The sequence below is a fragment of the Brachyhypopomus gauderio genome, chromosome 2, assembly GCF_052324685.1.
Source record: "Brachyhypopomus gauderio isolate BG-103 chromosome 2, BGAUD_0.2, whole genome shotgun sequence".
Lineage (NCBI taxonomy): Eukaryota > Metazoa > Chordata > Actinopteri > Gymnotiformes > Hypopomidae > Brachyhypopomus > Brachyhypopomus gauderio.
In genome coordinates, this window is record NC_135212.1 from 9843209 (window position 1) to 9859083 (window position 15875).

Consider the following 15875-nt stretch of genomic DNA (forward strand, 5'->3'; position numbering starts at 1 on the left):
TTTGGGATATGTATGCATGTTTCTACTGTTCAGAGATGCATTTGAAAAAAATATTATTTTGGGTTTTACCAGAATGCATGTGAATTCTGGTAATGAATGTCTTGTCAGACCATACAGAAGAGATGTGCTCTATGGGACAGTGTAATGGTGTGTTGATTGATGTGTATACAAGGCTATCTTTAATATGATGGAAGTGCTAAAAGTGAGAATTGTCAATCACAATATTCTCTGTTGCCACAAACATACTCTCTCATTCACACGTGTACACACACAATAAGGATCTACTCATTAGAGTCAGACAGGATAGAGTGAGAACTCGTGGAGTCATAAGGTCAGTGTGTCTGATTTCCCTGTGCACTCTCCCGGGTCGAGGAGGAGGGGCTATCAATGATCCTGCCTCCGGCACTAAGACAGAACACTGCCCACGGCAACCCATGATTGACAGCTCCTCTATGGCTTAAAGCTCTTCAAGGCTTCAACGTATCACATTCGCAATGTTTGTGATTGAATACACAAATACCAACGTACGCAAATATACACACCACAGTCTGAAATTTACCTTTCGAAACATTAAATGTGTTACATCGTGTTTTACATATCTTGTTACATATTTACAAATGTACAAGTGGTTTTTTTTTTTTGACTACACCACCTAGACACAGACCTCAAAGCTGCAGACATTTACTGAAACCATGACGGCCACTGTGACTTGCAACTTATAATACTGAATGCAACGGCTTCTTTTACCAAAGTAAATACACAAGGATCTTAGGAGACGCTTTTCTGCAAGTCTGGGCTGCAGCGTGAGGACCTCACTTCTGTTCACATGGTCTTGGTTTTTTTTTTCCCCGCCATGTTTCAAACTTTTGGTATGTGAATAAAACATAAGAAATAGTGAAAATACAGTTGGGTTGAACTGTAATTACAAGCGGTCTGTAAAACTTCCTGTCACGCCTGTGCGTTGTGATTGGTCTCTCTCACACAGCACAACAGCCAATGAGACTATTATATGCCAGACACAGACCTACAGGTTTCTTGAAAAAATAACAAAAATAAACTTAAATCCAATTAGAATATCCTTATTGTTATTTTACACTGAATGTTGAATCTTGTTGAGGCTTAGCAAGAGTTAAATGTTGTTTGAGTGCTGAACTGTATACAGTAGTGCTGGCAGCTTCAGTATGCCTGTCCTTATGCTCTGACATCATTTATTCACTACATCACGCATGACATCACTTATTCATGTGACAGGATGTCTGTCTCCCCTATACCTTCACATGCCTCAATATCCTTTTAATGCCTATTTCTTTTATGTCACCGTCAACCATGCATTCAAGGGTTATTGCACAGTGGTCTCTGAACACAAAGTGTGTCCAATTGTCCGACAGAGTGTGAGTGAGAGACAGAGAACGTAGCTCACTGCTAGCTTGGTTGGAAATGAACTTGTTTTGAAAGTCTGTTTTATTTGAGTGGATGTCATAGTGCCTCTCTTTGATCTGGTGATGCAGGGCTTTCATCTTCTTCCTCGGGCTGTGCCTCTCCCCGCTCTCCTCCCAATGGACACCTGCACTTACATATGTGTCAGTGTGTGTGTGTGTGTGTGTGTGTATGCGTGCAAGTGTGCGTGCGTGCGCAAAGCCAAGTGCCTCTCTAGCTATGAACCCCTGTGGTTGCCAGGCAACAGTCCCCTTGTTCCTGTAAAAGCAGTGTGTGTGTGTGTTTGTCATTGGACTATCAGTTCACAGGAAGTTAGCTGACATCAGCACTTAACATAACCTAGATAACAGAACTGTGAGCCTTCCTAGCTTCCAAACCATAGCACATCTCTTTTGAAGACAGACATGACAGTGCAGGTTTCCTTTAAGCCTAATTGTCTAAATACCCACCGTGCTATATTTTGAACTACAGATACAAAGAAGTCATAATAAAGAAATAAAACCTTGTGCAGAAGACATTCCAAGTCCACCTTCTGACCTGAAGCAGATCTCAAACATAAGCACAGAGGAACTGTGTGTAGAGCACACATCTAAGTCATAATAAGGATAAAAGATCCCGGATTTCTTTTCACCCAGTTGGGGTCAGTTTCACCATGACGGGGCTCAGACAAAAGGGTTGTGACCCTGTCTTCATTAATGTGGGCTGCTCAACACACAGGTGCAGCTCATAGCCTCAAGACAGGTGTGTGTGTGGGCGGGAACAGAGGTTAGAGTTCTGGTATGGTCTTTGTCCCCCCCCCTCTTCCTCTGGGGAGCAGTCTAAATCTCCACCATCTACCTTATCTCCCTTCCCCGCAACCTCTTTGATCTGCTGATATATGACTCCGCCATGACAGGGTGTGCGTCTTTTTCAAGCTCTGAGTGAAGGCTGTTCTCCGTATATACACTGCATTGGGGATGGGGGTTGGTTCATGTTTGGGAACTTAAGACGGCCGACTGAAGTAGTGTCTACTCTCTCACGGCTCCTTCCAAGTGGAATACAGGACCATTGTGTTATCAAGCAACTGTCTTTGAGCTCAATTCGGACAAATTCTCTTGTGCCCCCCCCTCCCTTAACTGGGGAGAGGGGGGGTGTGAGTGTGCGTTTTTGAAGTCCCTGGAGGAGGGCCACGAGAGCTACCCAACACAAAGCACACTGGCATGACTTCAGATGCACTCCCGCACTTGGCAAGGGCTCAGTGGAATTCCTCTCGCCACAAAAAAAAAAAAAGAGGGAGAGAAAAGATAAAAAAAAAAAAAACCCTATTCAAACTTCAAGAGTGAGCACATGTTCTTCAGCAAGGATAATGGTGCAGCTCGGTTTGCAGAGAGATTTTTTTTTGTTTTAAAAGAACTACCAACCTCGGCTACCGAGTCACCACTACAACACTTTTCACCCCCCACAAGCGTTCGTGTTGACACTTGCAGCTTCTACTCGGACTACGTAACTGCCGTGCGGAGAACCGGGAGAAACCCAGAAGGAAAAAAACTAAACACTGAATCAGAAATGACTGCACGAGACTTAACGTGCTGTTGATACGAGTTAGACTAAGCCAAATGATCTAATCTACAAAAAGATAAGACTTCCATTTAATTCTAAATATGGGGTGGTGTGACAGCCCAGTTAAAAGTAGAGCACGCACATACACTTTTCCTCCTCACAGGCAGATTGGTAGATAAGCAAACTTCGCTCCGATTTCACACAAGAGCTTCAAGATGCCAAGCAACCCCTGCGCTGGATCTGAGAGTGACGTACAAAAGGCATATCGATGGAAACCTGTGAGCATGCTACTGCTCTAAAAACGACTCCCATTTAGACCCACAGACAACACGGAATGATGGGAACGTGCGGAGCTGCAATCGTGTTACCAACGAGTCTCTAATATTTAGATATACAGCACACCCAAAACCCCCCCAGTGAAGAAAGAATCAGGGAGGCTCACTGGAATAAAGTCTTTTATTTGTTTAGCCATGTCATTATCCATGTTCCCAAAAGAAGCCGCACAGGCAAAACAACGTCGCATCAATAGAGACTACCTCGATAGCATAGAAAAGAAAGATTTCTGTCTCCGCCCCCTCCCTGAGACCCCCCCCCCCCCCAATACCCGTTCCAGAGTTATCGGGACACCGAAAACCACTTCTCTGCGCGTTTTTTTTGTTTGTTTTTTTTCTTTTAAACATATTTAATAAGAATGCATATATTTCTACCACCCCAGTAATTCCCATTTTAAACAGCTGATCGTATAAAAAAAAAAAAAGCTACACATTGTTACACTTTCAGTCAGATTACATAGAAACTGATATTAGTGTTCGACACCATTACATGAGAAAGATTCAAAAACCAATGAGGAAGTTCACTACAACTCAACACTACAGAAGACATAAAAAATGGAATACAAAGTACTGCTTGAAACAGAAGTAGTGGGGGGAATGAATGAATACAGGCTAAAGCTCAAAACCAAGCCAGGGGTCAGTACCATAACAGGCTGATCTTTAAAAAACAACTTAAAAAAAAAAGACATTAAAATGAGGGCTAAAAATAAAGGTTTATAGTTCCATCTTTACAGCGTTCGTCCGGTGCACTCCTGAAATCCCTCGGAATTCCCATTTCACCAAAGGGCCAAAATCACAAAATGGAGGGAAAAAAAAAAAAAGTCCAGAAAAATACACGCACGCGCGCGCACACACACAAAAAGGGGCTGGCTTCCTCTCCTGGCAGGAAACACCCTCCCCGCCCCCCCCAACAAGTATGTGCATGAATGGGGTGTGTGTAGGGGTGTACGTGTTTGTGCAAGTGTGTGTGTGTGTGTGAGTGAGTGTGTGCGCGCACACGTGTCAGGCACTTCCCGATATGCTCGCCCACCATCGGCAACTCTTCCGTGACTCCTCCGGCAAAACATCTCAAAACATCTCAACGCAGACTCATTCAAAAATACAGCTGCAGACGAGGAGAAAAGAGAAAAGCAGACAATAAATACATATACCATAAATAAGCAATCATGTCCCAAATAAGCCAACATGACAAAACAAAAATTTAAACATTTCCAATGATTCACTGCCAAAAATAAAAAAAAACCATGAGCCTTCTCTCTCAATTAGGAATATTAGCATTTCAGCCTTCAACAGCAGCTCCATTAAAATAAACTTTCATTTATTTTAAAAGTCCCTCACTTATGTGAATGCAGTCATATTTAATATTATACAGATGCCATTCACGACCCCGTCCAACCGCTGGCAGAAATAGTGCACGAGCAAGCAAAAACCTATCAGGATTGGAAGGGAAAGATCTCACATTCACTACACCCCAGACTCCGTTAGGGCGGGTCTAGAGGTCCGTGTCGAACCAGGCCAGCTGATTAGAGTCTGTGGGTGGCAGGCCGTCCATCAGGTCCTGGGAGTGGCCCAGGTCGGGGAGGCCCTCCACGGGGTAGTCCGGCCCCGGGTGGTGGCCGGCCAGCTCGTGCTCCAGCATCCCGTCCATGCCGAGGCCGTCCTGGCCATAGCCAGAGTGGAAGGAGCGATAGCTTGGGTCTGTCGGACCAGGGCCAGCCAATAGGAGACAGCGGAAGGGAGGGCGGACAAAACGTTAGTTCATCCCGAAACTATGGGGGGGGGATGGACGGACGACTTGTACAGAAAGGAAAAGTAAACGTACCATCAGGTCTGTATCCAACAGGATCTCCCTGAGCACCAATATCCAGACCGATATCTCCAGTCTGGGAAAGTGAAGACAGACGGTCAAGACGCGGCACTGCAGTTTGGGGCGAGAGGGTGACGGGGGCGTTGACGTTCATACCTCATTCCAGGCCATCGGCTCCGTTCTGAACAGGGAGCTGGTGAGCTCCACAGACAGGCGCTTCTTGTAGTCCTGGGGTTTATCCTCGGACATGCGGAACAGCACAGCTGCCGCGTACGTAGCTGGAAGGATCGAAGGGAAGATGCATGTAGTGACTCGACGCTTTGATATCTATACACTAACCAGGGCTCATAGAAACAAGTGTACGCAAAGCCAATAAGCTACTTGGGGACACTCGGCAGAGTTCTGACAGAACGGGCAACCACTACAAGCTCGACGGGTCCTGCAGTGTCCTGCATTCAAAGCTGCTCAAGCAAAGCAAGACAACTCACTAAAAATGAAGGCAGCTGGTTTGGTCTTAATACACAGCAGCGCCTGACGGGAATCGTCGAGGCGGGAATCTCTGTTCTGATGGCGCGTTTGCACAACAGCCACTTGCCCCGCCTACTCACCCACTCCCTCTACTCACCCACTCCCTCTACTCACCCACTCCCTCTACTCACCCACTCCCTCTACTCACCCACTCCCTCTACTCACCCACTCCCTCTACTCACCCACTCCCTCTACTCACCCACTCCCTCTACTCACCCACTCCCTCTACTCACCCACTCCCTCTACTCACCCACTCCCTCTACTCACCCACTCCCTCTACTCACCCACTCCCTCTACTCACCCACTCCCTCTACTCACCCACTCCCTCTACTCACCCACTCCCTCTACTCACCCACTCCCTCGTTCCTGGAGTGCAGCAGTTCGGTGAGGGGTGCGGTGGCACCCTCCGCCTCGATGGCCTCGGCCGCCTCCTTGTCCTGGGCCAGCTCACACAGCACGCCCGCCGCCACACGCTGGATGTTCTCGATGGGGGAGTAGAGGAGCTGCACGTGGGGGGGTGGTGAGAGAGAGAGAGAGACTTGGTTCATAAGCAGCAATAGAAGTGTAGTTCATCCCAGACAATCGTCATCAGGCTAGCGTGAAGATTTACTGCCATTGGCTCGTGGTCGGGTGAGTTCAGAGTTCTCCCGCCCCCTCCCTCAGCGCGAGAGGTGGGGGCTCTTACAGCACACAGGAACACAGATGTGCATCACATGGTGTACCTGTACAAAGAGAGGGATGGTGTTGAGTCCTCGGATAACGAGCCTGTTGTGCACATCTCTGGCCAGGATGTGAAGAGCGCCGGTGCAGCCCTCCACGATCTCCTCCATCCGGACCCCCTCCTGCACCACACACACACACACACACACACACACACACACACACACACACACACACACACACACACACACACACACACACACACACAAAATCACTTTCCCGGACTGAAAACTACAATGCTTCCGTAGTTCCAACACAAAAAACTCTACTGATCACAAGAGCCACACTGGCGTTTTATCTGCAATCAAAGCCTCCTTTGTTGGATGTGCCAACATGGTGGTAAAGGGAGAATGAAAGCAGCTGTCTCACCACAAACTGCTGCTGGGTGCCTCCCATGGAGGTGCGTCTCTGGGTGTCCTGGTGCGCCCTCACCAGCAGCTGGACCAATCGGGGGATGGCTCCCTGCTCGCGCAGCGGCGCATGATTGGCCGGACACAGCGCTAGGTTACGGATCAGACCAACCGTGGCCTGTGGGGTGGGAGTGAGGAGTATTTATTTGAACTAAATTCAATTATTTTTGGGTTCAGAAGCAATAAACTCAGCAGAGGGAATTTAAACGTTTCTCTTTTAGTCTTTGCAAAACGGGTCATTTCAGACCACCAGCCCCCCCCCACGACCACCACCACCCGTTCCCGTACCTTAATGAGGGGCCAGTGAGAGGGCGGGTGTAGCAGCTTCACCACCACGGGGAGGCCGTAGTGGAGCCGCACAGCATTCTGGGCCATCTCTGCATCCTGGTGCCTGGAGGTGAGGTGGCGGAGGGCGCAGACGGCTGGCTCGGTGATGTCCTCGCGGTCCCCGGCTCGCAGGACGGTGCGCACCAGCGCCTCGATCCCGCCCACCTGACACACCATCATCTTGTTCTTGTAGTTGTTGCAGGTGAGGTTGGACAGGATGCCAGCGGCGCACGTCACCACGTTGATGTCGTCCGAGCCGAGCAGCTGCACCAGGGTGCCGAGGAGACCCTCCATGCCCTCCTGCGGGCGCAGACGGAGACAGACACGCGTCAGACAGGAAGACGAGCAGCGCCCAGAACGCGGAGTTAGACTGAAGCACGCGAGTAGCGAGGGACGCATATCTGCAGAGTGCCTAGCTGATGGCAGGTGGTGACAGAATACCAGTCTGACAGTGGGTGAAAACTAGGGGTGTCACGATTTCGATATTAAATCGAAATCGATCGAAATTGTCACAATCTCGAGCCTCGAATTCAAAAAGAGGATTGACGATCCCTCCCTCTAAGCTACGCAAGCACCCACACTACGCAAAATCCTGGTGAGGACTTTTAATCGCGGCACCTGGAATTGACAGCACTAACACACACGCACGCACGCACGCACGCACGCAATGATTCGAAATAATTCACTTTTTAATCACATTATTTAATGGTTGTTTATTTTCAAAACGCCCAATATTAACGTCTTCACGTACTCTCGTGTTTCCTCCTGGAATTACAAGAGACTCGTATTTGTTAACGTAATACAGGAGAACTGTTCAGTCAGACGGCTATTTGTTGTGAAACGAAGTAGTTACACTTTCAAGCATTTTCAAGTAATTTAGCATAAAATCTCAGCACTTTTCAAACCTGGAACACAATGCAACATTAATTTTCGTTAGGTAAATGTTCCGTCCCCTATTTTTGAGGGGTGTTTCTTTATACTACCACATATTGTTTTGGAGAACGCTGCAAAGAATATAAACGCCTCCACCGTTCGCACGAGGTGTGCGGAGTCGCGCGCTACGGTCACAAAGTATAATCCATAATAAATAATCAAGCCTTGACGCAGCTCAGGGATTACGTCACACGCAGCATCGTGCGGCCGTTATGGTTATTTAAACAAATTTAAACATGGGTCTGTGGCGGGAGCCGAGTGCAGAGCGTTGAGGAACGATTCAATTGGAGGATCGTGCTCTGTCAGATTTTTCATTATTAAATTTTTTTGCTGATGCTGGTCCAGCGTGGCGCGTGCCAGTGATTATGCCTCGGCGTGCCAATGGTGGCACGTGAGCCATAGGTTGCCGACCCCTGCCGTAGACTAATCTAAAACTGGCAGAGGCCTCTCTGCTGTAAATCGAGAATCGAAACGTGACTAATACAATCGAATCGAGGATTTAGAGAATTGTGACACCCCTAGTGAAAACTCAGCAGGAGGACTGAGCGACTGGACAGGTACGTGCAACAGGTACCTGCTTGGTGGCTGCGTCCGACAGGTTGCGGAGCGTCCAGAGGCAGTTCTGTACCAGACGCTGGCTGGGATCGGTGAGGTGAAGGCCGAGCGCCTGCATGCCTCCTGCAAAAAAAAAGCGAAAAGGACTGTGAGCGCAGCGGAACGGACACGGCGTCCGCTACAAGGCGTCTGCGGGAGTGTGTGCTGGTGAACGCACCGGCCTCCACGATGGCGGGTTTGTTGCTGGAGCAAACGGAGAGCACTTTGAGCACGCGGCTGGTGGTCCACAGCAGCTTCTCGTACGTGTAAGTCCGCATGATGTTCACCAAGGCCTGGGGACCGCCGCTCGCTAGGATGATCAGCTAAACGGGCAGACGGGAAAAAAATTAAAATAAATAAATAAACAAACAAACACAGCTTTTTACACAGCGAGGCAACACACCCACACGGACTGTGTTGACAACGATGACAAAAGGCATAAATGGTGGTTCCTGTCCCGTGTGGTTGCTAGGGAGGGCGTGGTCGCACCTTGCTCTCCTGGTTCCCATAGGCCAGGATCTGTAGGCAGTCTGTGGTGATGGCGAGGAACTTGACATTGGTCTTGTTGAGGAGGGCCACCATCTTCTGGAGGCCTCCGGCCAGGCGGACGGCCATCTTTGCTCCTTCCTGGTGTAGCAGGAGGTTGTGTAGGGTGGTGATGGCGTAGAAAAGCACGCTGTCCACCGGAGATCTGAGAGAAAGACTGAGTTCTGTTTACAATTGAAGGTGTGAATAAACTGAAAGCAATGATGAAAGCAGACATTACCAATGTCATTTTAAAGCAAGATTCTTCATTCTTGCACAACAGTGGTGAAGGACTACAGTAGAGTCTCAGCTCCTCTAAGGTGCCAACTCAAAAGAACCACATAAAATCAACAATTCTTGTCTCCAACAATGGAAGCTGGGGAGGAAAAAAATCACCCAACAACCACAGAGCTACGGTTCCCCAGCTCCTACGGGACCCGCCCAGGGACCGCGGCGCTCACCCCAACATCTTGACGAGGGCGGGGATGCCCCCGGACTTGAAGATGGCCAGCAGGCCCTCCCGGTGGTGGGACAGGTTGTGCAGCGTCCCGGCGGTGCAGCGGGCCGTCTCCACGTCGGCCGTGTTCTGCATGGTCCGCACGATGGCTGACACCATCTGCGGGGAGCGCATGATGGCGTGGCGCGACGCCTCCTTCTTCGACAGTTGGTGCACCATCACGGACGCCTTGTTCACCACCACCTCCAGGGAGAGAGGGACAGAGATCCAGAGTTAGACGAGAATCACCCACAGACAAGTTCAACTTCTTTCTGCACATCTTACAAGGCGAATTCAAGTGTGATTCAGAGAACAGACAGCCTGCATGGGCTGGTTATTTTAAGCCACCGAAGTGACCCAGAAACGGATTAAAAACAGACCTAGCTCGACAGTAAGGTGCCGTTTGCAAGCTGGAGAAACATTACAGTAAAACTGCTTTGAAAAGCTACAGAAGATCTCTCTGCTTATGCAATCACAAAAACCCCCAAAGGTGATCAACATACTGCCACAAATTCCCCAATGAGTTTACATTGAATAAACCCCACCCACTTTACCCTCCCGCAGTCCAAAGAACAAGGAGGATGGAGAAGGATTGGGAGGAGAGCCAGACCTGGTCCTCATCGTTGAGGAGTTTGGTCAGCTCCGGGATGGCCCGTGTGGCCAGCTCGGCATCGTCCTGGTAGTTGATCAGGTTGACGACGGCGTGCTTGAGCATCTGGGAGGGTTCGGCGAGCCGCTGCACGTTGGTGGGGTTGGCGGAGTCGAACTGGGTGGAGGGCACCTGCATGCCCTCGTCCAGCGTCTCCGGGAACATGGCGGCTCGCACGCGCTGGGCGCGCGTCATGGCGTACTGCCCGTCCATATCTGGGGAGATATACTGGCCGTTAGCTCCGAGCTGAGAAAGCCACTGAAGGAATTTTACAAAGAAAAGCACTCATTTGGACCGCTGCACACTCATATTGTGGCACTGTGATACTATCTAGCTTTAATGGGTGCCTGTGGCATCAGACAACATGAAGACGACCGAAAAACTAAATAAAACCAAAGAAAAGTCCCAGGTATACATTTTAAGGGCTGGAGCAACTACGTACCTGCCACTTGCTCTGGGGTGAAGGGCTGGCTGAAGCCCTGGTCCCAGTCGTACAGCACCTGGTTGTCCAGGTCTTCCTCCTCGGGGTTGCCCTTGCCGGAGAGCGAGGGCGCGGTGGTGGTGGCCCCAGAGTGGATCCCAGAGTCCAGGTAAGACTGCTGCTGCCAGTGGCTGACCGCCGCCTTGCGGTCCTGCTCCATAGCCATGTCCAGCTCCATCAGATCAGCTGCACGTGGGTGGCAGACGCAGGCGAGTGGGTTAGGGGTGGGTGACAGCTGACCAGGTGACTACAGACAGGCCTGTAGCTCGTGCCTTAATGGGTGAGGATCTCACACTATGCGCCTGCCGACGCTCATTCAAAAAGGCGCCCTAACCAGTCAGCGTATGCGCGGCTCGCTAGTTTTCGGTGGGGTATCCGTTACGGCAGTAACAGGGTAAATGAACACCGATTCACAATCATTCGTTTTTACCAGGACTATAATGGAAAGGTACTCACACTGGGTAGCCATCGTGCTGCCAAGCCCTCAGTCCGAACTACTTCCAAATCTGTGGACGAAAAAATAAACAAAAGGAGGTGTGAGCACGACCAAGACCGTTTATGAAAGAACACAAAAGCCGCACTGAAGCAGCCTGGCAAATCCGCGCAGGAAAAGCAAGCGATACCGGCTCTCAAACCACCTGAAATCTGATCTTTCGGTTCGCCATTCCTTTCAGACAACAGCTGCCAGCGGGACAGGGGGGGCTGGAGAGGCGCGCACGCTCTCAGGGAAACTCCCTGCGTTCAAACAGCTGGCCAACTCACGCTCTCACGCTCAAGTGAGTCACGCCGGCAGAGCCGCTGAATACATTCCGGGAGGGGGGGGGGGGGGGTTAGTCATCTTCATTCAGCAGAAGTTGATAAGAGCGCCAGAGGTTTCGTCGACCCAGGTGATAAACAAAACAACATGAACAGCATTCCGTGTGGATCAACTGTGGCCATGTCCATTTGAATCATGTATAGCGAGTGAATCACCCATGTGCAGTTGTGAACTTTAAGGATCAAAGTAGACCAGACCTAAAGCTCTGCTCAACGGGCGAAGTGAAATGGCTTTAATGCACATCGCTGTGCACCCTCAACGTTACCAACAATTCTTGAGTGAGACCTCTTACATTACCATTTATTCTAATCTGGCTCTGCAAAAAAGCCATCACCCCTCCCCCACCAAAGCAAAACAGATCATAACTGACTGCCTTGTTAAGAAAGTCTCGTTTGTTGAAAATCACGTACATCAAACAGGCAGATGAAGCCGCACACCGTCCTCCAGTAAACGTACGGAGTATGACTCACTCAGTCGGGCGTGCGCCTGCAACTCCACCATCTGAGTGGAGGGGGTGCGAGATCACGGCAGTAACAGCCGCTCAAGGGGGGTGTTAATTGGAGGTTTATTGACAGCAACCGACCACAAATGGTCTGGCTGAAAGAAAAAAAAACCCCCCCCACACAATCATGGATTTTCAGACACTTGCCTGTGACGTAGGAAAAACCTCCCCAAGTCATGTGACGTCAGAACTGAGGTCAAGGGATTGTTTTACAGAGAGAACAAAAAAGAACTACCAAAAGATTGGACCTCCTATACGCTCTGGGCATGGGGGCAAGTCTCCTGTGCCATAACCAATCACAGCAGGGCACATCTAGGATTGGGGGGATGGGACACCCTAAACCAGAGTGGCACCTCCACGCAACTCCTTTAGAGTTAAACTACAGGTTAACATTTGTTGTACTGCACAAAAGAAATGGTAGACATTTTGGAAACGATACACGAACCAACTTCTAGCCTGCAAGCCCCACTGATACGAGAATGCTGGTTCACGCTCAATTCTAATTTGGCTTTTAAAGCATCGATTAATCTACAGATAACTCAAACTTTAAGCAAACATACATTAAGCGGGACCAAGGCTGGTTAAGTAAACGGGCAGACGAACGCAAACTTTCCGCAGCACTTCTCCGGAACGAGAGAGGATGCGGACAAACGCAGGAAAACGGAAATCTCTGCAGGGTTAGGTGAAGCTTCCTGCACTGGCCAGGGAGAGTAGAAGTCAAAACACGAGTCCCAGACATTCACTACCTCCACTGCGCTCATCGAGCTGAAGAATTTGTAACAGTTCATTCTTTTTATTTTTTAGGTGAAGAGCATCTAAAAACAGGCCTGAACTAAAAATCATCAGGGCAGTCTGGCCTCATTTGCTTCCAAGCTTGAAATGAAGTAATCTTGGTGTTAGATGGGTAATCAAGTGCCTGGAGCTAAACGCTGAAACAGGTTGAACTAGAAGTCACCGACAGTGTCTTTGTTGCAGCAGGATTACACTTCTCAGCCTTCACTCGGATAAAGAAAACCGCCATTGTTCAGTTGCTTTACACAAAGACAACTGGACCAATTACTGGTCACCGTTACCTTCCCCTCCCTGTTGGCCATCGCAGCATTTTCGAGAGAAGCTTGAAATACAGCGGTTTACATCTCCTAAACATCTCTTACATCTTATTTCAGTCAGAGTTATCAGCCTGAAGTCAAATTGCTCGAGTTAGCACATTGCCTCTCAGTGTGAGACACGCAGAAAAAGAGCTCCTTTCAGATACGGGCAATTACAGGAACCCACATTTATGAAAACATCCTGCCGTCAGCATTGGACATTCCGCACTCCGTGTGTGCGCGTCTGCCAGGGAGGTACTGTATAGCACTTCAAATGTCTGGTTTGGTGTAGGGAGACAGAAAGCTTCTAATAGGAGGACGGTAATAGTGTGCTGTGAAGTTGTGCCAAACTTAATAAATTAGGCTTTTTATGGGTGAGGGGGCAGGACTTGAAAATGCTTTGAAAGCAAACAGGGGCAGCTGTGGTAACTTATGAAAACTGGATTTCTGCAATGCCACGATTTACATGGCACCGCTCCTAATAAAATTAAAACTAAAAAATGTGGCACATGAAACCTCGGTTTGGAATACTGGAGCAACTGCCACAGTTAAAATATAACATGCATTTTAACAGTTGCACTATTGCAACACCGTTGTTTGAAAGCTTGTATACCTCGCTGCTAAACCTACCCTGCAAGAAGCAGTTCATAACATAAATAAAAAATAAACGTGGTGGTGGGGGTGTTGTACAATTCAAACTACAGCGAGGTACGCACACAAACACACCACCCTCGTCCATATGGAACTCATCTGGAAACAACTTCTTCAAAGCAAACATTAGGTACTGCCCAACTAACCGTGCTTCATGGGTTCATTAAAACCTCACTGTAACCAGTTAACCACAGCTTAAAGAAAACCTGCAGGCGCCGGACCACCAGTACGTACTGATAAACACAAATGTAAATACACCCCACACACACGATAAGCACAGGTCTGTAAAACCGATCTAAAAACGTTCATTTGCTCCTCCATGGCCATCGGAACTACAAACATACGTGTTATTCTCGCTTTAGACACAATAAAACCTTGAGAACTAAACTGTTAATAGGGGAAAGCAGCACAGCCTCATAAAAATGTTATTCTCACGTCTATTTTCCGTGCCGTGTCGTAAGGGAAAACGGATGCAGTGTTTAATGATGCTGTGGGTTTTTTTTCCCCCCCATCAGAGCTCAATGTTTACGAGATCAAAAGGCACTTTTCTGCGCTGCCCTTCCACAGCCACTGAAGTAAGTGTGACCGTCTTCCATGACCAGTCGTGTGGTCACCTTCCTCCACTTCTCTCAGGGGATGAAGGACGGGGGTCCGTGTCCTGGGCTGGACAGCACGGGAAGGAAAAGCGAGAGAGCTGCTCTAGAGTCACTGGGGAAATACCAATCAAGAAACGTAAAAATCCATATATATATATATATATATATATATATATATCCATATATATATATAGTTAAAGGATGCTCAAACACTAAATTTTAAAGTCTTGAAATCTGAAGTGTTTATACACGTTTTCACAAAGCAAGAAAAAGTTTAGGCCAAAACTGGAAGGTTAACCAGAAAGAGGAATTCCAGAGAGGAAAAGTGAGATTTGACACTACTGTGGGTTGAAAGCCATCTGTAGGCACCATTTGGTGAGCTTACCTACAATGAAACAGGACTCAGTTTACGGTACCAACCCAGTTAAATAAGAACCAACCTCAACCTCAAGAGCCAGCTCGTTATGGAGGTCGCTTCCCAATGTAATAATGTAATTTTTTAAGACTTGACGGTACACTACAGTTACTTTGCCATCTAGTCAAGTAATGGTCGTATTTATGACCCATTTATTATTTTAATATAGTTTACATTCACCCAGGTAGCCAATACACTGGATGCAACGAGTTAGCCCACCTAGCCAGCCCACCGCTGAAGGTCTTCTCATTTCGGAGCGATTTATTTTCTGTAACCGGTCTGTCCCCCTCCACAAAGTTAACGGGCGAAGTAGGTCAACTGGTAGGACAACCAGGTCGGCCGACTAACCGGTTAGATGCCCGCTGAGGTAATAACGGCAGCGGGCAGCGCTGGAAGAGCCCACGGCGCTACTCTGCCCACCTAACACCACCGACGACCGTCAACACACTTCCAAATCGACCCAAATCTCACATACAACCCCACTGCGACTTGGTTAAATGACCTCGTCGACATTTAAAGGATGTAAAAATTATTAAATACTTACATTTCCACGCACCCCCCCCCCCCCAATCAGATCAGGTCAGAAAAAAGTAGATCCAGTCCCAACGCAGCCTGAGCGGCGGCGACTCGGGAGCCCCGATGTCCCCCAAAAAGAAACGCCCAAACTTCCCACAAATACGCTTACCTGTTACAAAACGGATTAGCCGTTTTTTTCCGTGCGTGTGTTTCTGTCAGTAGCGTGGGAAGCAACGTTTCGATATCCAAACGGGAATGAAACAGCTGGACCACCCGGCGAGATTCCGGACGGGTAGCCGCGCTCCTGGGTCGCTGCAGTGACGCTACAACCGCCGTGTAGCTGCAAACTGGACCTCAAAATGGCGGCGCTCACAGGAAGTTCTTATACCAAGAATGCGGTTAATGTATTCTACCGCGTCCAAGAAAAATTAGACCTCTACCTTGTGCGGTTTCCGATGCGATGCTCACACTCGCACTGTACAATCAAACGTTAGATCACGGAACCATATCAG

The 15875-nt window shown here is 48.7% G+C and overlaps 1 protein-coding gene across 2 annotated transcripts; it reads right to left on the reverse strand.

The window, feature by feature from the left end:
• Positions 1-3418: 3418 nt before the first annotated feature.
• Positions 3419-15733, reverse strand: ctnnb2 (catenin, beta 2). 2 transcript variants are annotated; one of them, XM_076986390.1, is made up of 16 exons: positions 15533-15733; positions 11235-11284; positions 10740-10964; positions 10259-10512; positions 9614-9852; positions 9117-9318; positions 8806-8950; positions 8608-8711; positions 7062-7400; positions 6733-6891; positions 6366-6485; positions 5996-6146; positions 5272-5393; positions 5131-5191; positions 4768-5006; positions 3419-4413 (listed from the first exon to the last, which is right to left on the reverse strand). In XM_076986390.1, exons 2-15 carry the CDS (start codon positions 11245-11247, stop codon positions 4801-4803), a joined length of 2340 nt encoding a protein of 779 aa, XP_076842505.1. In that variant the 5' UTR covers positions 11248-11284; positions 15533-15733; the 3' UTR covers positions 3419-4413; positions 4768-4800. The 2 variants fall into 2 exon arrangements, with proteins under 2 accessions (XP_076842505.1, XP_076842513.1); XM_076986398.1 differs by lacking the exon at positions 15533-15733 and adding an exon at positions 14272-14497.
• Between the last annotated feature and the right edge of the window lie 142 nt (positions 15734-15875).

What these genes read in the sequence shown, in the direction of transcription:
- ctnnb2 (XM_076986390.1), bottom strand. An exon ending in TCCTCAACGATGAGGACCAG is followed by an intron (nt 9,853 to 10,258) that starts GTCTGGCTCTCC and finishes CTCTCCCTGGAG; the next exon opens with GTGGTGGTGAACAAGGCGTC. An exon ending in AGCCGATGGCCTGGAATGAG is followed by an intron (nt 5,192 to 5,271) that starts GTATGAACGTCA and finishes TCACTTTCCCAG; the next exon opens with ACTGGAGATATCGGTCTGGA.